The following is a 24,791-nucleotide window of genomic DNA, read 5'->3' on the forward strand; positions in this document are numbered from 1 at the left end:
GTCCTCAATTACTAGTCATCCAGCTTGTTGAAGTAAAATTCAGTAACAACAATACAAATATTTCTAATTACACAAAGGTATACACTACGAAGTGCAAAATATTATCATGTATATATTTTTTTATAGTCCCTATAAAATTTGCATCCACGCATCAACAACAAGTATCTCTAGGTTTCGGAATGTTGTTTGCAAAATCTGAATAAATATAAGATAACAACTATTTATACATCATAAAGATCACATCCTTACACCTCTTTCTGAACTTTATCTTTGGACACAGCTTCAGCTCCACCCTTAAGCTGTTGCACAGTTTGACTCCATACATAGAAACACGAAAACTTGTATGGGTAGTATAAACATTAACAGTTTTGCAGTTGCAAAGACGTCTTCTTTGCTCTGAAAAAACATTTTACCAAATTAATTAATCACCAAATTATCTCAGCAAAAAAAAAATAAATAAATTAGACTACAGGACAATTCAATGAATAAACAGAAAACACTGTAGTTTGGCTAAAACAACTACTCACTTTCCATCCAGGAAGTCCATGAGTGGCCGAAGCATGTTGTCAGAGTCAGCCTCCACCTGGTTTTTGTTGTTGGCATTGACCGGTCCTTTGATCTGGTACAGCAAAGATGCCATTTGTTGCATACACTCGTTGATGCGAGTCTGGAAACTGGAATTAAAATAAATAAATAAATACATTATTAATCAGCACAAATGTGTGTTAGCTTTCACAGTTAGGTGTATATATGTATACACACCAGTACAATGTACATACCTGTTCCCAAAGGTTCTACTTAGATCATCCAGCACATTGTTCAGCCTCACCTGCAGGTCATTCAGCAAGTCACAAGCCTCTGTGTCCATCTAAACACAAGCAAAGACATCATGCCCAGGAGGGATAATGAATCATTTTGACAGAGGCTTTTGTGTTGTGCATATGGTATAAGAAGAGCTCTAAAATATTTTGGCAGAAAAAAGTTTTTGAAACTTTGAAAATAAAGCATATTCAACTGAATGTAGAATGTAGTTCATATTAGGGATGCACTGATACCGATACCGGTATCAGGTATCAGCCTCGATACCACATTTTCTAAAGTACTCGTACTCGTTAAAAGTCCCCCGATACCGGGACCGATACCACGGTCTGAGACCTGTCTATGTTTGAGCGGCATGTAAGGGGTTAATCACAGGCGCCGAGTGCCCGCCCCCAGGCCTCGGCTGCAGCTCAGAGCTGAGAGAAGGGCAGGCGAGACAAGTCAGCCGTGTGGAACTATTTCAAAGTGAACGAAGACGCGAAAACAAAGGTGGACTGCAAATTGTGCTCAGCGAAATTGTCCAGAGGAGGCTCAAAAGGTAGCGCATTTAACACAAGTAATTTAATCAAGCACCTAAAATCCCAACACGACAACAAGTACAAAGAGTTTACCCACGCTTATTTACCGATGCTTATTAGCACAGAGGAGCATAGCTGATGCTATAGCAGTGGCACGGAAAATAGTTGGGCATTTTAAACATTCCGCCTTAGCCTACTCCCGCCTCGAGGACATTCAGGGACAGTTCAACCAGCCAATAAAGAGACTGCAGCAGGACGTACAGACGCACTGGAACAGCACGTATTACATGCTCCAGTCCCTCATTGAGCAAAAGCGAGTGCTGGGCGTGTCCGAGCACGAACTCCCTGACTATCTCACCGCTCACCAATGGGCTCTTATGGAGACGACTGTTGCCATCCTCGCCCCCTTTGAGGAACTAACTAAAAAAGTGAGCAGCTTATGAGGCACTAGCCTCTGATGTCATCCCAGCTGTGACTGTGCTAGTGAGACTTCTAAACAGAGAAACAGACGAGTAAATACCTCTCAGCCCCATGTAGCAGTGTGGAAAGTGAAATGCTTTTTAGCTCAGTGTCACACATTATAGATGAAAACAGAAACAGTCTGACTGCTGATAATGCAGAAAAGCTACTTTTCTTTAAAAAAAAAACAAAAACAAAACCCTGCCACTCACTTTTTCTCTCCATTAAGTGAGTCATCTTAGACTTGATGTTAATACCTACCTCAGTTGCACTGACTGCCACAGTTCTATGTTGGTGGATGTTGTTAGTTTATTCAAATATTGTGCACTAAATAGCAAAGATGTTTATTAATGCCCCTTGTGTTGTCCAAAGCGGCAGAGTTTACAATAAACTGAAAAAAATACTTGAGTTGCACTGTCACTGTTTAAATTTTTTTTCATAATTATTTATTCTGTAATATGTTGCATACAACATGCTTTTCATTTTAAATAAATGTTCTTAATTCCAAACCAGTCCCTTGTTTTATTTTTTCTTAAATTATAGGACTAAAGCTGTTACCTGTAAATTTAAATCATGTTTTTATTAAGTACTCGGTATCGGTATCGGCGAGCCCTGAAATGCAAGTACTCGTACTCGTTTCCAAAAAAGTGGTATCGGTGCATCCCTAGTTCATATAAGAGTTTCAATCTGACATTTGCAACTTTTGGCCAAAATAGCACGAATTACCTTTGAACCTCTAAAAGCTGCACTTCACAGTAAAAGCCAAGAAGCTGTGAATGACAGCACGATTTTAAGATTTTCATGGAAACCTGAATAGCTTGTGGGTGTTATACAGCTTTTATCCAAGTTGTAAAATGTCTGTATTCCATCCTCCTGCAGCACAGTAATTTCAATATCAGACACCCTTGAAAAAGAAATTACACACGCATACATCAGAGCAATCACACTTTTTTCACAGCAGTCTTCAACTTTCCAGAGGTGGAACATTCTCCCCCCCCCCCCCCCCCCCCCCCCAAAAAAAAAAAAGAAAAAAAATGTAGTAGATGTATTGCAAGCAATAAGACTTACAAGGACAGGCTGAAGGGAAAAAGTAGGAAAAAAAATCTTGAATTACTGTAACTCAAGTATATCTGACTCAGGTATAACTGAGGCATCATCTAAATTAGCACTGCCTGGAGGGGAGCTAAGCCATATGGATGAAGCCATGGTGTGGCTCATTAAGTCAATGATTCAATGGCCTTTTGATTCATGGCTTGTCAGGGTTAGGTAGCACCATTAGTGAGAATAAACAGAGGGTTGTGCTAAGCACCGTGATGAGAGGCTGCAGGGAAGGAAAGGCAGCTAGGAATGAATTGATGCTGCATATGCTGAATTTTTTTTCCAGCTTTTGGCGTGTATGGAAATATTCATAATGGATGTGTCTGTGTACCTACACTCACCTTTTTGTCTTCAAATGCATTTTCAGTCTACATCGGCACAGAAAGGTGAAGATAACCACGGTTAATAACGGAATAATTTATAATACCTGGGAAACTACAAGAGGTTGATTCCACAAGGTGTTGTGGCAGAAAAAGGATTGCCTACCTTTTCTACTGGTGCATCCATCTTTGTGTGATGGGAATGTTTGTTTTGTTTTTTTTATTAGAGATAAATAAAAGTAAAAAAAAAAAAAGTCAAAAAACTTTTTTCCCCCTTTTTCAACCAGGCAAAAAATATGTATAAAAATCTAAATTCAACTATAAATACTGAAAGTTTTTCAAAGTGAAAAAATGTGTGATATTGATACCCACCTTCTCCATGTCAGACTATTGCATTAAAAAAGGGAAAATTGCAAAGAAAAAACAAATATTAAAGGAAAGCAATCGCAGAAGACTCCGAAATGCTTTAACAGCGAATGAGAGCAGTTTTGCAGAGAACCAGGGAAAATGCCACTGGAAGATGGTGGAAATTCCCACCCCAATTGATGACACAAACTCAATCAACTCCACTATGATCACCACAAGGAACTGTTGTTGCAGTAGGACTGATTATGACTGCCGTTGCTGGGAGTAGGCACAGTACAATGGGGGAATAGGAGCACAAGAATGACTTGAAAGTGAATGAAGTTAAAACCATTCTGGACCGCAACAAACCTCAGCCTCTATTTTCTCCCTTACTTCCTCTTCCTCTTCCTCACTCTCCTCAAACTATGAGTGGTGGTTAAAGGACAACACACAAAATATGTAAGGCTCATCATTACCCGCCACACCATATTAAAAAAAAGAAAAAAAAAAAGACTTTTCTTCCAAGTGAGTATATGCAGGCATGTAAACATGTATACATATACATTGGACTTGCCTCCCATTCTAATGTAGAGTTGAGCTAGAAAAAGAGAAAACAAAAGACATGACTTTGACTTTACTCTGTGCAAAGAAATAGATTTTCCATAATTACAGAAGTTCACTTCAATGAGTGAAGAGCTGAACTGGACTTTAAAAAACAGCGAGAGCTTTATTAGCCAACAAGCAAGAGAGTAATGGGTAAAATAAGCTAAAAAATATTCATATTAAGACTTTCCTAGTTAAAGTTTCCTAGTCTGCAAAAGAAATGTCTTTATTTTGATACCAACTTTGTGGTAATTTAAGTAAATGGGGCAGTAGCAATACCACATTTTGCTGCATTTAGCTTATCAGACAGTTAAGCTCAGTAGCTATCCATTGTTGCTTTCTTTCAATTGAATTTATGGTAATTTGTTGTCGATAAGGTATTGCTAAATGGAATATTTATGATAAATTAATATATATTTTTTATTAACTGTTGATTTGTTATCACTATTATATTGGTTTTACAGTAAAATATCACATATTATTTATGTAATTGCATTAAGAGACATGAAGCAAAATACAAATACCTGTTATTTCTAGTCAGTATTGTAAATAATCATAATAATTCACAATACAGGTTACCTGCCTATTATTACTACCACATGGGTTAAAGTAGGTGATAAAAAGGTGGTGGTAAATATGATTAGATTAGATGAAACTGTATTTATCCCTTGGGTGGGTTCCTTCGGGAAATTCTGTTTCTAGTAGCACAGCACTGACAGAAGTTGCAGAATGTGAGCAGAAATATACCATATATACACATGTATATATATCAATATAACAAATATAGCAATTCCCTCAGTGACCCATCACAGTCAAGGAATAAGATTTTGTAATAACATTATGCAAACTATTTTCCTTTTACTCAATATTCAGTGATGTAATTAATGGAAGTGCCAGTCTGAGACACCCGCACACACAGAGCATTCACTATGTTTCAGTTAATGCCTTTCATCGATGATTATGTTGAGGAATCACCCTAAAAATAAACACGACAATCAAACTACAAAAACAAACGCACCAACAAAGGTCAAGAACTGTAATTCATGCGCAACACGCGCAGGCAAGTAGATGTGCACACACTAACAGCTACAGGCTAACACGTCATTAGATGCAAAGTTCACCAAAGCAGCTTGGAAGGAGACCACAATTAAAACGTTTGTAAAAGCAAACACAATAACACACTCAAATGACCTTAACCAAGCTGAATAGGCTTACTTCAAAGAAGCTAACAAAGGCTAAAAGTAACTAGAGCCTTGTTATTTGTATCTTTTTTTTTTTTTTTTACAACGTTTAACATCTTCTTATATTTCAAAAAGATTTTATAACAAAGAGAAGATGTTTCTGTTTGTATATGCTCAGTGATAGTTCTTAGAAAAAACAAATGGAATCAGCAGGTCACACTTATATTAAAAAAAGGAATCACCCCCAAAATTGCAACTGATCTACAAGCTAAGGAAGCTAAATCAACATTCACTGTGACACACAGGGGCTTTGAGAGGGTACTTCAGCTACTCTGCGTGATAAAGGAGGGTTGTGGACTACATAAGATTATGACACTACTGGTTTAAAGTAAATATTGCACAATGTAAACTACAGGCTAACAAGATTGAACTATGACATATTAAAATAAATTTTATTATTGATTAGTTAAAGTCTAACTGCTGCAATCCACAATACCCACCAGAGCCTTTGCTTCATCCTCAATTGCAACCTGCTACTCAAGCCACAGCATAAAGGAAATAATCAATACGGTGCTCCACAGCACACCATGAAAATGATTTAATTATATTAGAAAGATGTGCATTTATATGGATCCACCCTGACCAGACTATATTGGAACCGTACCTCTTCTTCTTCTTCCTCCTCTTCTATAATTTCATTTTGCTTCAATTGTAAAGTGAAAACATTTGGTTGAAATATAGGCTACAGCATCCCACAGCTATCATCCTAAGATCACTCCAACAATATAAGTTAAATAAAAATTTTTTAAAAAGGGTTCCACATAGCTATGATACTGCATGCAGAAATGTTGTAGGGAATGAAGGCAGTGAGGAGGTAACAGCTAGGAGAAAAGCTATTGATTTTCAATGCTCTAGCTACAATATTGATATGGAGGACATGACTAAATTAAGTCTCTGCTTCAATACTCTGTCTATTAAGAAGCACAGGGCTAACCACTGTAACCACTGATCTAGGGCTACACTTTCACTGACAGCTTCACATCAGACATTAGGCATACAGATCTGAATATAAGATAATATTCAAAGCATAAGCAAATGCCACTATGTCACATCTTAACACATCCTAATCCAGTAACATTTGCCATTTACTTTAAATGAGCTAAACTACCACTACTGTACGTACCAATGCTTCTTGTATTGCAATCTGACACATGAAAGACACAAATGCAACTGTTGTACAGCAAATTTAAAATGTAATTTCATGAATGACTGATGTTTTTCTTTTTTTCTACACGAGTGACGCTACCAATTTATTAACAAAACCGGATACCATCATGCATCATGTCTTCATATCCATCACATTTAGACTCACCTGTTTGGCACCCATTGACTCAAACATCTTTTCCAGCTGGATTCTTAACTGCTGAACATTATTCATTAATACACAGGGCTACAAGAAGACAGAGAGAGAGAGAGACATTAAGAGTGATTTTGTGATCTTTTTTTTATGTATCATGTCCAATGTAATAAATGTTTTTTCAGCACAATTGGCAGAATTGGCTGAAAAAAACATGGCAGAAATTGGCAGGAAAAAAAAAAACTTACAATCTTCTCTTTGTCAATATAAGATGGAAAATTCTTGGTCAGCATGGCACTGTACTGCAGAAGAACTTTGGCAATTGTCTGTAAAGACAGGGAGAAATAAAGGCATCTAAACGGCATCTACGAAAAAAAAAAGCTATTTAAAATCAAATTTCTCTCTTATCTCTTCAAAGGGGGATAATATTGTACTTCGGGGGTTTCGCTAATCAACATAAATATTCCAAAATGTGCTTTAATGTATTCTGTAGCAAGGAGACAAACAAATTCTAAAGTAGGACATTTTTCTCAGCAGCCTTTTCCACAGGAGGGAACTGTTATGCCTAGTTCTACAATTCTTTTTAATCCAGCAATATAAAAATTCTCTTTTGCAAAAAGTCAAAATGTCCCACAAGACATTGCTATAGTGGTTTAACCTCTTAAGCCCCAACGCCCCCTGATATGGGGGCAAAAAGCAAGAGATCAGGTAGGCTTGGGGCTTAAGAGGTTAATATTTTTTTCCCCTCATATTTTGTGGTCATTTTTCAGAAACATTGGAAGTTAAAAGCAAGTCTTTATTAATTCTAGAATTGTTAAACACAAAGGCACACCATATTTCATGCAGCTCGATCAAGCTGGTTTGACTTTAAATGTCATCATCGGGTGAAGTACATTACCTTGGAAAAGCGGCGACTATACTGAGCCATGACCCTAGGATCAGGACATTCCAATTTCTTGATAATCTCAAAGCTCTGGTTGAGCTGGGTGAAGATGTCCACCACAGAGCAGGAGAACAGAGCATGCTCAGATGTCTGCTGGAACTGAGATGAGTACACAAATGACACTTACTTCTTATCAACACTCGTATAGTAGATAAAACAACATCTACAAGCAGAATGTTAAATAACATCAACAAGATTTTAAAGCAGCTTTTTAATGTCCCCATGCTGATAGCATGGCTGTGTCTGTAAACACAAAGAAAACTTTTTTCAGTTCAGCACTATTTTAAATTAGAACCTCGAAGGTATCGTAGAGATATCATATCAAAGGGTAAGTTGTAGTTTTCTTACTCCATCTTTTTTGTCTCTTTCCAGAGCTCCATGCATAAATTCCATAGATACTTCCTCATTTTCGTCCAACCACTGTAGCACAAACTGCACAAACCATCTATAAGTGAGAAATAAAGATTAGCAAATATGTTTTTTTTTAAAACACAGTTCCTTTTATCTGAGTTTAGATGGATTATCAAAGTCAAAAAAGGCAAGAACATTTGCCTTTTCTTGTGCCTGTCACTGAAAAAGTCAAATGCACTTACGATGGGTAGTCTGGTACAACACCCTTAAAGACTGGCAGCTCCTTAACATATTCATTGTAGAGCCACTTGACCTTGAAGTGCAGGTTCATGTAGTCTGTGCTCTTACACAGCCTGTGCTTCTCATGCTCTGCCGGTTTAAAAACATAAGGAGCCATATGAACTTAGGGATGTGAAGATTAAAGTCAACGTCCCCATTTTAGTTAAAGCTAATATAAGACAGCCAAAAGGTAAGATGAAGCAATCATATGGTGCATATGGACATCTGGGTATTGTAACAAAACCTCAAAGAACCCCAATGCATACTACAACACCCCCCCCCCCCCCCCCCCCCCCCCCCCAAAAAAAAAAAAAAAAAAACCACCTTAACATGAAATCGTTGCTAAATTCTAGTGTCGTTGTTCTTCACTTAAATTCTGAATGAACTTGTGAAATAATTCTACAGTATCCTCTTATTAAAGAAAAAAAAAAAATTCGGACTAATCCAAAAGCTTTCTTTGGGAAACATGTTCTCTGACGGCCCAATGCTCAACAAAGACGAAAGAACACACACACTAATCCCATTTTATGTATTTGCTCACTGTAGAATGTGGTGTGACTAAATTCTAAAAGTCTTTGCTTTATTCGCTTTGAATGTTTTTTCTGAGATGAGATGTATAAATATCAAGCAATGGCGTGGCCTGCTTGAATTGCAGCTAGACAGATATAAGGTAGTAATACAATCAAAGACTGTGAGAACTTTAAAAAAAAATGTTTACAAAATATTGATTAGCCTTAAAATGAGCAGATGCAGGTTCTTTTTTATTGACATGCTTAAAAATAATTTCTAGAGCTTTGAATCGTAAGCACTCAGTGGTTTTGTCTCTGTAGCAAACTCTCCATCTATGAACTTTTCATGTTTATTCAGATTGAAAATAAAGAAGGCGCCACTTGTGTGTTTTGATGCATTTTGTGAAACAGATATTTCACACTAGTCTCTGTAGGGGATTCATTTTGAGGACAAGGGCTAGAATAAAAACCGAGTGTCTCTGAACACCAATAGCGCTGTGGAGTACAGTATAATAGAGAAAAAGTGCATAGAGGCTCCAGGGACACATAAGCAGCTTTCAATCCCAGCACATTTATTATATTCTCTCCAACTTCTTCTGTTCCATTGTGTCATTGCTACCCCAGTATTTCCTCTCCCCTTCTGGTCATTTTAGGTTTCCAGAGCTTCTTTTCTCATATGCATGTTCTCACACCCTGACTCTCCAGCTTTTTTCCTTTACTTCTAGCAGACAAACTACAGTGCACCTCCACAGTCTAACCCAGCAGAATAATCTTATAAAGAGTCCAGAATACCAAGACCTACCTTCCATAGCATACTTCATGTCCTGTGCAAACAATGTCCACATGACCTCTGCTGACACCTTTCCTACATTAAGTTCTTGAGGGAACCTGAAAGAGATGGGAAGATGTGACAAGGTGAAACCTAGTCAATTCCTGAGTTTAATGGAAGCATCCAAAGAAATGTCCTAGACCTCTGGAAAAAGAATCAAGCAAAACATTTTGTTGAACTACTGTAGTTGAAGTAAAACCTAAAAATAAGGAGACCTGATTTTGATGTATTCAAGCGGCTTGAATATTTTAGGAGTAGAGTTGCATGACTCACTGGTTCAGTACAGGTGTGTAGGAGTTTCTGTCTTCTTCAATGATGGAAACAATGAGCATGATGAGTTTGGGCCAGAAGTCCAGATTCTTAATGCTTGGACCCTGCTCCTCCAGAGGAAGCTCCTCCTTGTTCTGAATAAGAAACAAAATGAAAACAGTTAACATTATAGTCGCCCCTTTACTGAAACATTTATTCACCGGCCTGCTGCTACAGAGTCTGATAGCTCCACATTGTATCCTGCAGCTGTGTGACTCACCGTGTCCACAAGCTGGTACTGTCTGCTGTACAGCTCGTGGCAGTTATTGAAAATGTAGTCGTATGTAGAGTTGAGGCAAGCTTTGACACAATCCCTCACAACTTGACTGGCTCTGGGCGGAGACTGTAACTCCTGGACCTGGAAAGAAGATAAAGATAGGTACAGAGTCAGTAGATGACTGAAAACAAGGGATATGTTATCAACTTGTCAATATCTGGCAACAACTTAAAGGGAAAAAAGATTCAAGTCAACAAACTGATAAGAAGATACTACAAAGCTGAACTACAGATAAAGCATACGCAATGTTACCTACCTTCATCCTGAAAAAGGTAATGCTGGTTAGAAGGTCCACAGTGGATTTCAGATCTTGCAGGCGATCCTTGCTGCTGGCAGGGAAGTGATTCTAAGAAGAAAAACATGTTTAGTTTACAAGACTTTTCACACTTTCAAAGACTGTTGGTACAATTTGCACAAAAAATATTCATTGATCAGATGATGAAAATATTCTTTTTTTTGTTTTTTTTACTGGTACAAAAATATTAGACATGTACATTTAGAAAACAAGACACTAGTAGTGATACAAGAATCTCACCCTATAACTAGAAAGGTCAATGCGTAAGGAGTTGTGCAGCTGGTCTAAGAGCTTGACAAAGCGTTCTTTCTGTATGGGAAGACAAGGGGAAAAAACATGTTCCTATATTAGAAAGAAGTCTGGCAATGTATTTGTGCATAAAATGCAATAGTGAAGAAAGGAAGAGAAAAAAAACAAAGTACTTTACTGTGTCTGTGTGTGTGTCAGTAGTACAAACCCCAAAATTAGAAGCAGCAAAGCGGTCGGAGGCGGAAACATTGGTGGAGGCTGTTGTGTGGGCGTAGAAGGCATTGATATTGGCCAGCAGGGTGCTCATCACTGCAGGGACTCCAGGACACATGTACTTAGAAGACAGACAGGCAAAGTGCCTGCATAGAGTAGCAGATGCAAAGCTTGGTAAGTACTTGGGTGGGAGGCCTTAAGACTTCTTCCCCAATGTGTACATGCTTACACTTTGTTGCAATAATGTCAGCATCCAGCTCAAATACCTTTATTTGGACAGTCTGTATGTACTACAGGCTCTTGTTTTCACATGACAATTTCTATTAGGAATTGTCGTGCTATCTGCCCATCACCTACCTGACACATTTAGACTGAATAATAGCCCACTGAAGCATTTTTCTGCGAATGATTGACCTAGCTAACAGTCATCTGTATGGATGATGACACTGCAGTGAGACACATCCATCCTCACCCTGTTTATAATTGACTGTACCTCATCTGAAGGCCAGAGATTGACAATGGCACCAAGAGGTTTATTGATATGACCTCAAAAGGCAGGGAAAGGAACATGGGGAATAAAGAGGTAACACATATTGACAGGTAAGAAGACAGTCCAATTCACTGTGTTTTTTTAGACTCACGTCATGGCCTGGTAGATGGACTCAATCCCATAGCGCATGGCAAACTCATCCACTACTTCCTGTCCCACATCATCAAAGTAGACTTTCCAAGAATCGTCTCCACGAGCCTCTGGAATTTTTACTACACCTTGACCAAGTACATCAGTTGAATGATGGAACAAGTTCTGTAATGGAAAGAAATGGACAGAGTTGATCTAATTCACATGAACTTCAGAGCTAACACTAAAGCGTGAGAAGTGGTGGTAAAGTTATGGTGGCTTTTTACTGAAACAAATATGATGAGATTGTTGCAATTTACGCTTAATATTATGTTTACTGGATGTGTGTAGAATACAGACTTGAAAACCTTTGGTTTGACAGATTATAGGATTTTCAGTTTCATAAGCACAGGTCCTTTAGCCCTGATTCAAAATTTGATTTGTTTTTTTCAGGGAAGAGGTTGGATTATGGAAATATCACTGTGCCTTTAATCCTGTCCAAATCTATCACGTCTGCAGTCAATCTGTGCAACACATTGCAACAGCTACAATAGCAGTTGCAACCACTTACGCAAACCCTTTGTGTGGAGAAGTTGCTGAATATCCAGCGTGTCTAGGTAATTAATCGTGTTTCTGCAGAATCATATACCTCATGCAAACAAGTGTATTGCACGTGATATGGAGCCACTTTCTCCTCTCCTTTGATCTCCACGTTGATTTGGAGGCGAATGGCACCAGACACAGCTGATTTATCTGTCCTCTTCTCTGTATTTAAGTACAAAACAGTCAATCAGATGCACATCGGGAATGTCTTGATTCATAACTTTAGTCCAAATCTGTGACACCAAAAGCACTCTAAACTAGGTCTGTTAACACAACCCTAATCACAGACTATTAGCGTGGCAATTCTATTGTAAGGGCTTCTGTTTCTACAGTTTGATGGTCGTCCAGAGTCAGCGATGCTAATAGAAGTCCTCCAGCTGATAGTGAGTGTAACAAAGGCAATGGGCTGCATGGGTCTGTGCCTGATAACAGAAGACATTTGAGCTAGAGCATTTCTGGAGGTGGAGTTCTTGGCGGCTCACCCCTGCTATTTGCCCTGACAGGCAAATCATTCGGGGTAATTTGTACATGTCGCTAGAGTGGTCGATTTCCGACTGGAGTGCTGCTACTTGATAATCACATATCAGGAGGTGAAAGGAAGAGAGTCAGAGAGGGAGGGAGAAAGAGATAGTGAAAATGTTTTGGTTTTTTTCCCCCTTTCTCTCATGAACTAGGTATATTACATCATTAATCATTAATTAAGCATTCAAATCCAATTCATAATAAAACCTATCAAAATAAATATTTGATCATACAGTTTTCAGGGAGATATTAAACCAAGCAAGTCAAATCTCCCAGCTTAAAAAAAAAACAAAACAAAAAAACCCCCACACAAAACAACAACAACGGTAGATTTATGGGCACATTCATATTCAGTGACAAGCTGTTGCACTCGAAGATTTATTACTGCTGCTGTCAGGTAAATTTTAGCACTTTAATCAAGTATGAACAAAAAAATGTGCTTAAGAAAAGTGAACACCTCACCCTTACATACAACATATGAAGAGATACGAAGACGCAGAGACAGTAATTCAGAAATATTATTCTAAAGACAACATTTGTTTGCCCACAAGACTGGGATTAGATTTTATCCTGAGAGGTATTCAAGCTACATATATTCATGCTGCACAACTAGTGCTCATGTAGACTAGCACACGGGCCTGACAAATCAGATCCTGTATACTTGTTAATTATTTTGTTCAGGCATCATCCTAATGAAACTCCCTGCACATCCTAGGGATAGAACTGGGGGATTATCGTGAAACTTTTTCCTTAAAACGATCACAACTTCTTGCTAGCAGGGAGAAACTCATTTAAAATGTAATCAAATAAGCTAGTATTTTTATGCAGACCAACACAGGCCTTAAGGAAGCAACAAGCCTGGGTATAAATATGTTTGCTGCAGGGAAAGGAGATGTGACTAATGAGGTGCAAACAACTGACTGGACTTGCTGAAAGCAAGGCTTTTAGTGCCAAACAAAAACATACAGATGTGAAATTGATGTAACAAGCAGATGAGATCCAGGTTATTGTAGAAAGGCTTGTATTATCTAGAAAGTAAAACAGGCATGGTAACATGATACAAGGTGTGACCAAAAGATTGGGAGTAGATATTGGGAGTTTTAGTAGATATTGATGCATTTAACAAAAAAGATAAATACATAAATAAATTTAGCTGAGCTTTACTTGAAAGTCATATTCACACTAACTCTCAGATTGCGCTGTCGAGGACCCATTATGACCACTTACACTGGGCCTTCTGTGACGCTGCCTCCCCTCCGCATATACTATACAGTTTTCTTCATGATGTCTATTACAAAAAGACAAGAAAGCCAACTGACCCAGGTTATACCAGACATCCATTTCTCCGCTCAGCGTTCGGACTTCAATGATGCTCTGTCCCAGGAAATCGTCAGATTCCCTCTTCAGACGCTGCTTCACTCTGGACTTGATGTCATCATCTTCATCCCACACTCGCACTTTGATTCGGTCTGAGGAATTGTGGCACTCACTAACAAAACAAAACAAAACAAAAAAAGGAACAAAAAAGAAACATAAACTAAATAATATTAAGTTACAAGATGATAGATACTACAAGGGAGTAATTAAGGTGAGCACTTATACCACTACTGATAACAAGCACTCAAGGAACAAAAAAACCCCACAACAACCCCCCCCCTCCCCCCCCCCCCCCCCATCTTTTTTGATTTCATAACCAAGAAACGACTCACAAATGGAACTTTTCCTCCCAGACTGGATTGAGGTTTCCATAGATGGTCTTTGTTCTCTTCTTGGTCTTGCCCACCTGAACAGTGACATACGGATCACTGGATCCTGTCTTGTCTTTTGCCTGAAGTCCTTGTGCACAAACAACTAACCAAGACATAAGAAACAATAAAAAATTACATAGAGCACATGTAACATAGCTCCAAAGTTGTTGTTAAGCTGTGATGGTAAAATACCTGTGATTGTGATCTTGGCTGACCACTTTGACGTCCCGTCCAATACGCTTTGTTTGATGGTTTTCATCTGCTGTGCATGGATGGCTTTGCTGATGACAAACACTTCCCTGATCAGCTCAAAGATTTCTGGTTTGTTCCTTTCCCTGATCTTCATCCTGTCCTTCATGGCCATGATGATATTTTGAGTGCGGTCTTCAGCTCCATGCTTAGAGCTCTTCTCTGCCGCACCTAAATATTTATTAAAAAAAATGAAAAAACAGACAGACTTGAAACTAAAAAATATACATATGCCACTTCAGTGGTTACAAGTTAAATAAAAACGATTTTTAATGTGGGGAAAATATTCTTAAACATTTGAGACAAAATTTTAATGCAACAGCTTCCCGATAACGTAAAAATGTCATTTCTGATCCCTGATGGAAACTTCTGTGAAACATTTCCTTAGTACTCACGCTGCAGACAGTCAGCATTCAGTAATTCTTGGCACTTTTCATGGCACTTGACACCACACTCAGAACAACGCATGCCTTGCCGGGCGATTCCCCACAGGAGCCCCTCACACTCATAGCAGTATGTAGGTGTAGTCGCTGTCCACACCTCGAAGTTATGTGGTGTGGTGCAAGATATGGGGTAGATAAGAGCCTGCAGGGTCTTCTTGTAGACATGATTTTTCTACAGAAGGAAGAAGATCTATTTTTAAAAGTCCTAATCCAGGGAAACAAAAAAAACCCTTTATCAGTTATAAGGACGTGCTTATGCTGAAAGACCGATGGAGTCACAACCATGAAAACTGTGTCACTGGGAAGTTTTTGAAACAATATCCAAAATGCAAAGCAGAAGATTTTTTTTTTTTTTTTTTTTTGCATACTCACCAGCTCCTCATCCTTAATTGATGATCGAGCAGCCATTGCAGATGCGATCCCTGCCTTCCTGGCTTGGACAAGGGACTGAACAACACATGACAAATACAAAGGAAAAAAAATCAGCAAAGTTTGTGTACAAAGTCAAAACAACCCACAACCAAGCAAACTGCAAAACAGTTCTGCAGCAATAAAAGTCAATATGGTTAAAAGGTTTGAGGGGTTAGTTATAAAGGTGGTTAATAGAATTGTTATTATCCTTATTCTATGAACTTGATGAACACTTACCATATGGTGAGAACCCATGTGCGTATTATTAGTACCAAGCAAAGTCAACATTATAAAACATAGACAGGCCTTTGTTAGTAGTTTATTCTATCCAGTCAATTTGATCAAAAAGAAGAAAAACAACGTTAACCAAAAGGTGAGGGAATGACCTGTTGGCAATGTATTTTGATGGGTATGTTGAATAGAAAGAAAAGTAACCCAGGACCAAAGGACACATGCAAATGTCTTAAATTGTAATAAACAGGAAGTATGGCAGAGATCAACATGCTATGTCTGGTAACTACTGTTATCTGTCCTAGTTTATTTTGTACTTCAGTAGAAAAGGGAGTGTCAACTAGGTTCTATAACTTACCATAGCCTGACCAAGGAGAGTGAATGCATTCAAGAGAGTTGTGGGGAATAATTTTGGGTTTAAGAGAGGAGGGAGAGAGACATTAGCAGGCTGATTTCATATTTGTCTCCATTCTTTGAAACAACTCCATCCCAAATTCAGTGTAAAAGAAAAACTAACAAACAAACAAAAACTATTGTTGTACTGGTCTCATTTACAGAAACACTCACAGGTAAAGAACAAAACAAACTGAATGAGATACAAAATACGGTGTATATATAGGAGAATAAACAATAGGTGAGTACTGACCACATCGCTGACCAATGGGATAGGCTTCTTTTTACGTAGGTCCGGCATACTGTCAATTCCATACAGACCAGAGCCTCCACTACGGAACAAGCAAAACAGTTTTTATTTAGGTTTAAAATACAAATTTATTTAATCTAACCAAACTTCACCAATACAACACTATGTATAACTTACCCTGTTTTGACCCATGCCTGTCGAGTACTGGGTTCAACATCTCTGACCTGTAAGTATTTTAAATGTGAGAATTTAGGCTAGTGGCTTACAAAGACATAAAGAACTATGTTATGAGAGGAGTGGTGTTTGTGGAACCAGGCTTGGTTGAGTTTGACCTCTCTGATGTCACAGAACATGCAAATTAAAAAACAAACAAACAATAAAAAAAACTAATTAATTAAAGATGGGACTAAAATGAATGTTGCTGAACTCTTTAATTAGGTTAAGTGAAATTAAAGTGTGGACCACGATCACAGTATGTAGATGCAAAACTATAGAATACATTTTATTTCCAAATAGGACAAAAGCACGACCACAAAATTTTTGTCTGGGTGATTAAACATGTATAGAAGGTCTTTTTTTATTTCTTCCTACAAGTATAAATTTTTCCTTTTTCATTTATATAGTTGACAGTGGATTTTCCTCTGGGGTTCTTTCTAATAGATTTTGATAGTGTTTGAAAATATTATGAAGGGGAAAACGGAACGCGACACAAGAACTAACACCACAAACATTGCAAAGTTACAGCAAGCTCCTGGTAAATTATTCTGTAACAGATTAACTAAAGTTATCAGGCAAATGTCTCATCTAGAATGTCAATAATACTTTCAGACTAAAAAGTACACATCTATGCAGTCAATACCATATATAATGTGTATTTAGAACATTATGCTTTGGAAACAAGTATTTATGTTGATAAGAAAAGTAAGAACGGTACTGTGTTGGGGGATGCACACAAATAAATAAATAAACAAACTGAACAAACACAAAATAATGTAGCTTGAACATGGAGCTAATATATTTCAAGTAACCTGATTATCGTCTCTCCAACAGTCTGCAAAAACAAAACAAAACAAAATACAAGTAGCATTATGAATCAAGTTGAGTAGCTGTACATGAGCAAAGTCAAACAATTTTGTAACTAAAGGAAATACATTTAGTTCACTACAAAAATAAAGATTTGATTTTTGCTGTTATTACCAGGCTTGCAAGTGGTATATATGCAATAAATAAATAAAAAAATAAAATACCTGATACAAACTCGTCTTGAGACTGAGATCCTTGGGACCCTTGAGAGCCTTGAGAACCATGGGATCCCTGTGCAGATTTGGACAGTCTATGACGGGTTTGCCTCTTTTCTCTTAGAATACGTTGGAAATTCTCTATACGTGCTCTGTGACTGGCATCAGTTAGCCTGCCTTGCTTTTCATCAGTTTCTTGATTTTCTTCATGAAGAACATGGTTTTCCCTTATGGGACTTAAGCGCACCTCATCTTGGTTACGAACTGGACCCAGTGGACTTTCATCCTGCCTTGTTGCACACTGGTGGTCAGGCGTTATATCAAACTTGGACAGTTCTTCATCTGTTGAATAGTCTCCTTTTCCTTGTGAAATCTCTGCGGAGTGATATTCTGTTGGAGTTCCAGGAGAGGGGCTTGCTTTATGTGGAGATGCTTGAAGGGAGCATGATAGATTCTCGTGCATCTCAAGACAATCGATGTAGACTGAAGGATCACTGTCCTCCTTTGAGGTGGCAAAGTGAGGATAATTCTCTGTAAGGCTAATCTCTCCCACAGTATAATCTACAGTGATATGCTCATCCTCAGGTTCAGAAATTTGTTTACCCAAGGATGGCGGTGCCTCTGTACCACTATCATCTTTTTCATCTTCGGTATTCAAACCTTCCAACTTTTTGAAAGCCCCTTTTAAGGCTGACCTGACCGTGAGTACAGCCTTGCTAAAACTTGTTGCATCAAAACCTACGTCAGCAGTCCTGGGTGTGCTTTCAGAATCTATTTCAGGTGACTCAGGTGACAATGTTTCTCCTACATCCTCCCTGGAAATGCTGTGATCTGTCCACTCTCTGTCCAAACTCTCAGCAGAACCGAGATCGAGAGTGTCCCCAGATGACGGGCAATAATCACATGGTGAATGTGGCTCTAAATAACCATCATCACAGTCTGTCAACAACACAGTGGAACAGCTCAAGCTCCAAGAGGGCCCACTCTCAAGTTCATTCGCACAGGCATCTGTGGTGTGGTATCCAGAACTACGTGAAAATGGACAGTTTGCAGCACAGTCGCACTCCAAGTTTTCTCCCTCAGCTTGCTGTCTCAGAGGCCTCCAGTCCACCTGACTGGAAGAACTTGAAGGTGAATTATAATGGGTTCCAAACAACAATGAGAGGTGCTCTGAACTGTTGTGAGAAGAATGACCTGGTGTGCTGCTTTGTGTGTCCTCTCTTGCACATCTGTTCCAAACTCCTAGAAAGCTCTCAAGCTCTTCTCCACTGTTTGCACAAGAGGAAACATCCTCCTCACTCCAACCACCTTCTCTACTAATACTGTGCTGAATATCAGCAGTTGGCCATCTGCTATACTCCGTGTCACCAGGAAGAAAGGCTGCCTCTGGACAATTGGAGCTCTGACATGATGACAATGAGCTAGTACTTTGGTAGTTTTGGTCACAGTGAAGCTCCAGGTACTCTTGATCTTTTTGATGGACTGTTCTGCAAGTGGCTTGATCATGCCATTGTTTGGGGGATCTATGTGATGATACATATCCTGAATCTCTTCCATAATCATTGCAGTCCAGCAAAGGATTGGGATCACCTGTGTGAGGAGAAGAGATTGCATTCTGCCTATCCAGACTTCCATGCCTGGTGTGACGTGTTTGAGAAACAGGGCTAGGATGCATTACAGCTGAAGCACCGGAATATAGCTCACCTATTTCACTGAGCACTGCATCGACACAACAAGATACTTCATCCACTGAGCCTCGCACAGACGTTAGATACTGCCTCAGATCAGAAATTTCCTCTTGGATCTTATTGATTCCTTTCAGCTCCTTCAAGATATGCTCCACTACGTTACTATGTTCTGCTTCCTCATCCTCCATCTTCTGCCTCCATTCCTCATTTGTGATTCTTTCAAGAATCTTGGGGATAGAAGCCTCCACAACTCCACTGCCATCTTGGCAATCAGAATTTCTGTCTTTCTCAGATATGGTGGGGTTAGCTTTGGTTATTGTTTTGCTGACTGATATCTGGTCATGAAATGAATTATCTTTTGGTGCCTGTAGACACTTCTGTAGCTTTTTACAGAGACTTTGCCCTACATTGGGGAGCTGTGTTTTTTTCTTCTGCAGCTCACTCTTCTTGGGTGAGAGTGGAACTGGCTCCAGTTCATGGGGTTCATCCTCTCCACTGACGTGTCCTCTGGGAAACATCCCTGAGAATTGGCACTTGTGATCAACTATTCCTACACATGGAGATATCACTGCCTCTGTGACTCCTCCTTAAGATGGGTCAAGTATAAGACAGCATCTTAACCTGCATATGAGTAAGTATCTGCAAGTAAGTTATTTTGCTGAAAAAGCTTTGAAAACCCATGTGATTATTATGCCTACCAGCTCTCTGTTATCAGATGGCAGCTAAATATGATAAAACCACCACATGAACTTTGGAACTGTCAACTTGCCCTACTACCAGCAATTACCTGAAACACAGGTACATAAATAAAACAAGTACAGGAAAGGTAATGATAAAGTATACAAATGTATGCATTTTAAAAGTAGTGATTTTAAATGTAAACTCTTTTTTTTTATAATTCCCCCAATGAGAAAGTCATTTATCTTTCCCATTTTTATTAAACACATCAAGTGAAAAAACACAGACACATAAAACTTTACTTTTTTATGACCACTAGCTCAGACCACAGTGGAGTTCTAATTCTGACTATGCACAATATTTTAAACACAGGACAGAAAGTTCCTTTGCCTTCTGGATTAAAGACATCCCATATGGAAAAGAAAGAGTAAAAACCTACATGATTTACTCATGAAAGTGGCCACTTTCTCATTACTTTCATATATTGTTTTAGTAAGTATCCAAAACATACAAGTTTCATTTATATAATTTTTTCAAGGGATCTTATATCTGTTTTCACTCTTGTATGCTTTTCATACAAGTTTCACACAAGACAGATACAAACTTTATAAGATTTATATATATCTTTTCCATATGGGATGGCTGAATGCATTTGAGCATACATGGGATACCTCTATGAGAGACTACACTACTCTCCACAATACAAATGCTGGATAGACATTGTTTTAACTGAGAGTCAGTCAGAGTGGCAACTTCCAGAATGAACGCCATGCAGCTGCTTAGATCTCTGTAATTAGGATGCTTTGGAAAGACAGCACAGTAATTAGATGACAGGTCAATTCTCTCCTCTGAGGCCATGCCATTCTTACACACCCTTACCAGCTGCATGGCTTAATAGCTCTGATCCATTGGTACACACTGGAATGACAACTGAATACCCCAACTGTAACATAAATCTGGTTCTGGCATTATTTCATTCACAGAGGGCATTTACCATAGCTCTGTGATTTTGTCTTCTTCACTGAGATAATTACCAAATTCTCAAAAATGTAGAAGATGTTGCAGTGGTTTCAAGGTCAAGTTCTGTTCATCATCCCTGCTTTAATACTGCTTGTAACTCAAATTAAGGAGTTTTAATTGGACACAGCAGGATTTCTTAGCTCTACAAATAGTGTACTATATAATTCTTTTAAGATTTGTAAATGCTACTTTAAAAAAATAATATTAATGATATACAAATAATATTATATTTAAAAATAATAATAAAATTCACACGTATCTCTTCCATCTCTGTGACTAAATATGTGGTAAAAAACCATAGGAAGCCTTAGCTTCTAAAATATAAATTACAAGAAAATTAAACATTTTATAGAGTTGCTACACACTATATTCATTTAAGATGGCCTCAGACTAAAGTAAGCTTATTTCTGGGGACTTTCTCTGTATTTTACAATACCTTTGTAGTCAATTTGCTTTCTAACATAACTATACCTTGGCAAAGTTTTAGGAAAGCAAATGACCAATTCTATTAAGTAAACTAATCTAGGGAGTGCATAATATAATTGCTAAATACATTAACACACCCCTGCACTTGAGGTATCCTATAAGCACTTTAGCACAGAAGGTGTGTGTTACCCTGATAAGCGTTTAGTGGGTAGAAACGTATAATCAGCCAATCAAAACTGACTGTTTCAGTCACCACTCTGAGAATGAAAATAAGCTGATGATCTTATCAGCTGAATGGAATCCCCCTATCCTAAATTTACAGGCAGCAATGTGCTTCACAATAAAATTACAGTTATACTATATTATAGTTTTTGGTCAATTTTATTAATTCCATAAAAATAATTATTAATAGCCATATTTAATTTACAAACATACCAACTAATGCTAGTTTTAGACATACTTGATGAATATGTGTAAACAAACAAAGTTGCATCAATGTTTAACTAATTAATTGATTGATTGACTGATTGATCATAATAACTGAGGGGCAGGTAGGGGTTCGGGCCATATTCCAAGTGAGTCAATCTTCAGCGGTCTCCCTTTTTTTCCCCTTTTCATTATTAAATAATCCACAGCTTTCATTAAAAAGAAAGAAAAAGAATAAGTAAAAAAAAGGCATCTTGCTTTTGACTTTCTTAGCTGGCTTCTCATCAATGAGTGAGATTTTAGAATACTGAAAGAAGAGATGCCTTCTTGACATTTAATTGGCTAAACATGGTTGCGTATCTATGCACTACAATACTACATCTTCCATACAGTAACTTGTACAATCTATATTTTTAATCAAAGTATATGTTAAATATATATTTAACATAAAGATACTAAATAAAATGTAATCCTTACCTTATCAGAAAGAACGAACAACCTGTAGATACCAATTGATTAATTCCACATGGAGGGTTGCTCAGCAGCTCGTAATAGCAATTCCCTGTATTTTACAAAAATATTTACCCAGGTGTACTGGTGAACATTGTTCAGTGCCAATCAAACCAGCAGATCTTCCTTCAAGTTAAAAAAAATGTGCTAAGTTCCTGATTTCTACAACCGAAATAGCCAGCACAGCACAAGTAGATGATCACACAGCAGTTCACCCTCTGTTAAGTAGCTATCCCTCCCACCCTCTTGCATGCTTTCACTGCACTAGCTCTCTCTCTCTCACTGTTCTCTGGGAGTGTATTCCAGTGCAAACCTAATCTGAGGGTGTAAGACTACCAGCTTTTAGCTGATCACAGTCACTGTAAAGAGTCATTTGTCAAAATGTATTGTTTTTAAAACTTCAAAACATTCAAGCTAAACACATTGGCAGTACTACTATCCCTGAGTGACTAAATGAGAATTTGTGGAGTCAAAGGATAATGTGTATAAACTTTAAAGCATATTCTCATCAAGTGCTTGCTCATAGGGGGTCATATGATTGTTGGGCTTTTCTCTCTGTATCTATGAAGCGCCTTGAGGCGACATTTGTTGTGATTTGGCGCTATATAAATGAAATTGAATTGAATTGAATTTTATTATTTGCTTCGAGCCCTGTGTACAGGAGCTGCATGCTAAAAGATCTTTTGTTAAAAGGGTTGGCGTAATAAGCAAATGCTTCAGCCAATACCTTTTGATTAGCCTTGTCTCATGCTTTCTTGCTTTGTGGTAAATCTTTGTTCTGTCTTCACTGAGATATTTGAATGCTAATCAATAAACATATCAATCCTCAAGTATGGGTTATGGATTTGCCTCCCATGATTCCTTGCTGTTGTCAAGTGTGATTAAATTACTACAATCTCATTCCAAACCTTTCTTTGAAAATGAACAAGCACGTATATTTTAGGGTATCAAATCTAGCATTTTTATTATGCTAGTCACTGTGACACCACGCGAAAACTTTCCAGTTCTAATTAATTATAATCTTTACCAGCAGCCTTGTGTGACAAGTATTTCCTTGCATCATTTAATGAATAGCACTTAGCTTTCACCCTTGATTTATACTCATGTCTTCAATCACTCATTTATAGTTCATGTTCATCTCAACCACTTCATGGAAGTCATCATTATAATGATGGCATGCAAGGGCTATATGCCCTGCTCCTTCATTGCCATGCTGTTAAAGTTTTAGTCAGGGAGGATGAACTATAGTTATGACTAACAAATCCCAATATTGTCATTATGAACATGGTAAAGTCCAGTCTTTCTGACTGGTCTTAAATTATTAAATTTAACATCTGAACTTAAAATTCTCCAGAAATGGTAATGCAGATTGCACCTATATTTGGTCACATTACAATTGATTCCATAATGCCACAATTGCCTTTTTAACAAAGGTCATTTGATTTGTAAAAAACAAACAAACAAACACATGGGCTGAAGATACTGATTACAAGCTATACAGTATATGGAGATCATGTGTCACTGCATATATTCTGTTTTCGCACATTCTGATAAAATACACAACAACCGTTTAGTAAAAGAAACAAACATAAAAAACATAAAAGAAACACAACATAAAAAGAAATACTGGTAGCCACAGCTACACCACAGCCTTCTAACAGATGTAAAAATGTAAAATTTTAGTTGATTTTCAAAATAAAGTTGACATCTGAACTTGACCTTGAGTTCAAGGTCACTGAGTTCAAAGATTTTTAGCGGCTGCACTTGGTAATTATTTGAAAATCTTTGGTGACGTCCTTCTTGAGTTATCGCTTTCAGGAGATTTTCAGAATCTCTATTTTTTTTTATCCCTGAATTTGTCAAACATAGCAGATATCCTTGGAAAAGAACATAGTAAGGACTTTTGTGAGCAAAACATCTATTAATGCAATATAGATTTTTTTATGTAGTGAGTAATCTGCCTAAAATCAACACTATATTTCTTATTATGAGTACCACATGAAGAGAGTAAATTCCACGTTTAAGACTTAATAAGATGGAGAGGAGACAAAGATGTCTCATATAAGTTACAAAATGAAGACTACTTAAAAATTAGAGAGGATCATAAAACCTTTTGCTGGGTAGTTTTAACAGAGGAGCACATTGTTAGTCATGTGCCTGCAATTAGGACACCAATTCACTAGAAGTAATATCATTCTAGTACATTTTAGTGCATCTGCATGAACATTCAGAGAGACTAAACTCAACCAGTTTCAAAGGATTGTATGTATGAACGTGCTTGCAAATGTTGTGTGTGTACAAGGACTGGGAAAAGAAGAAAGTTGGAATTAAGGGTTAATAACAGATTGAACATTGTTGGAGGAACTGAAGTTAAAATACTGC

The 24,791-nt window shown here is 37.9% G+C and overlaps 2 protein-coding genes across 16 annotated transcripts in view; both read right to left on the minus strand.

Moving 5' to 3' along the window:
• Positions 1-24,791, minus strand: part of LOC146514561 (protein unc-13 homolog B-like) — a 65,600-nt gene that overhangs the window by 4,719 nt on the left and 36,090 nt on the right. For 6 of the 14 annotated variants that reach the window (XM_085165873.1, XM_085165872.1, XM_085165883.1 and 3 more), the window contains 30 exons: positions 16,601-16,647; positions 16,427-16,505; positions 15,511-15,585; positions 15,091-15,310; positions 14,639-14,866; positions 14,408-14,549; positions 14,018-14,187; positions 12,223-12,338; positions 11,596-11,759; positions 10,950-11,100; positions 10,733-10,801; positions 10,454-10,543; positions 10,141-10,278; positions 9,885-10,015; positions 9,585-9,670; positions 8,237-8,363; positions 7,992-8,088; positions 7,599-7,742; positions 6,949-7,026; positions 6,716-6,793; positions 6,527-6,547; positions 6,008-6,046; positions 5,844-5,876; positions 4,134-4,157; positions 3,929-3,982; positions 3,587-3,601; positions 3,381-3,401; positions 3,236-3,262; positions 780-868; positions 528-674 (listed from right to left, as the gene is read on the minus strand). In XM_085165873.1, coding sequence (XP_085021999.1) covers positions 528-674; positions 780-868; positions 3,236-3,262; positions 3,381-3,401; positions 3,587-3,601; positions 3,929-3,982; positions 4,134-4,157; positions 5,844-5,876; positions 6,008-6,046; positions 6,527-6,547; positions 6,716-6,793; positions 6,949-7,026; positions 7,599-7,742; positions 7,992-8,088; positions 8,237-8,363; positions 9,585-9,670; positions 9,885-10,015; positions 10,141-10,278; positions 10,454-10,543; positions 10,733-10,801; positions 10,950-11,100; positions 11,596-11,759; positions 12,223-12,338; positions 14,018-14,187; positions 14,408-14,549; positions 14,639-14,866; positions 15,091-15,310; positions 15,511-15,585; positions 16,427-16,505; positions 16,601-16,647 — 2,900 coding nt within the window. The remainder of the gene's footprint in view (positions 1-527; positions 675-779; positions 869-3,235; positions 3,263-3,380; positions 3,402-3,586; positions 3,602-3,928; positions 3,983-4,133; positions 4,158-5,843; positions 5,877-6,007; positions 6,047-6,526; positions 6,548-6,715; positions 6,794-6,948; positions 7,027-7,598; positions 7,743-7,991; positions 8,089-8,236; positions 8,364-9,584; positions 9,671-9,884; positions 10,016-10,140; positions 10,279-10,453; positions 10,544-10,732; positions 10,802-10,949; positions 11,101-11,595; positions 11,760-12,222; positions 12,339-14,017; positions 14,188-14,407; positions 14,550-14,638; positions 14,867-15,090; positions 15,311-15,510; positions 15,586-16,426; positions 16,506-16,600; positions 16,648-24,791) is intronic. The other 8 variants (XM_085165884.1, XM_085165882.1, XM_085165881.1 and 5 more) reach the window with 6 other exon arrangements.
• Positions 16,654-24,789, minus strand: LOC146514562 (uncharacterized). Of its 2 annotated transcripts, none has more exons than XM_085165909.1 (2): positions 21,409-24,789; positions 16,654-21,361 (listed from the first exon to the last, which is right to left on the minus strand). In XM_085165909.1, exon 2 carries the CDS (start codon positions 19,865-19,867, stop codon positions 17,585-17,587), a length of 2,283 nt encoding a protein of 760 aa, XP_085022035.1. In that variant the 5' UTR covers positions 19,868-21,361; positions 21,409-24,789; the 3' UTR covers positions 16,654-17,584. The 2 variants fall into 2 exon arrangements, with proteins under 2 accessions (XP_085022035.1, XP_085022036.1); XM_085165910.1 differs by having other exon boundaries at positions 16,654-17,474; positions 17,671-24,789.

This window comes from Neolamprologus multifasciatus, chromosome 7 (assembly GCF_963576455.1).
Source record: "Neolamprologus multifasciatus chromosome 7, fNeoMul1.2, whole genome shotgun sequence".
Lineage (NCBI taxonomy): Eukaryota > Metazoa > Chordata > Actinopteri > Cichliformes > Cichlidae > Neolamprologus > Neolamprologus multifasciatus.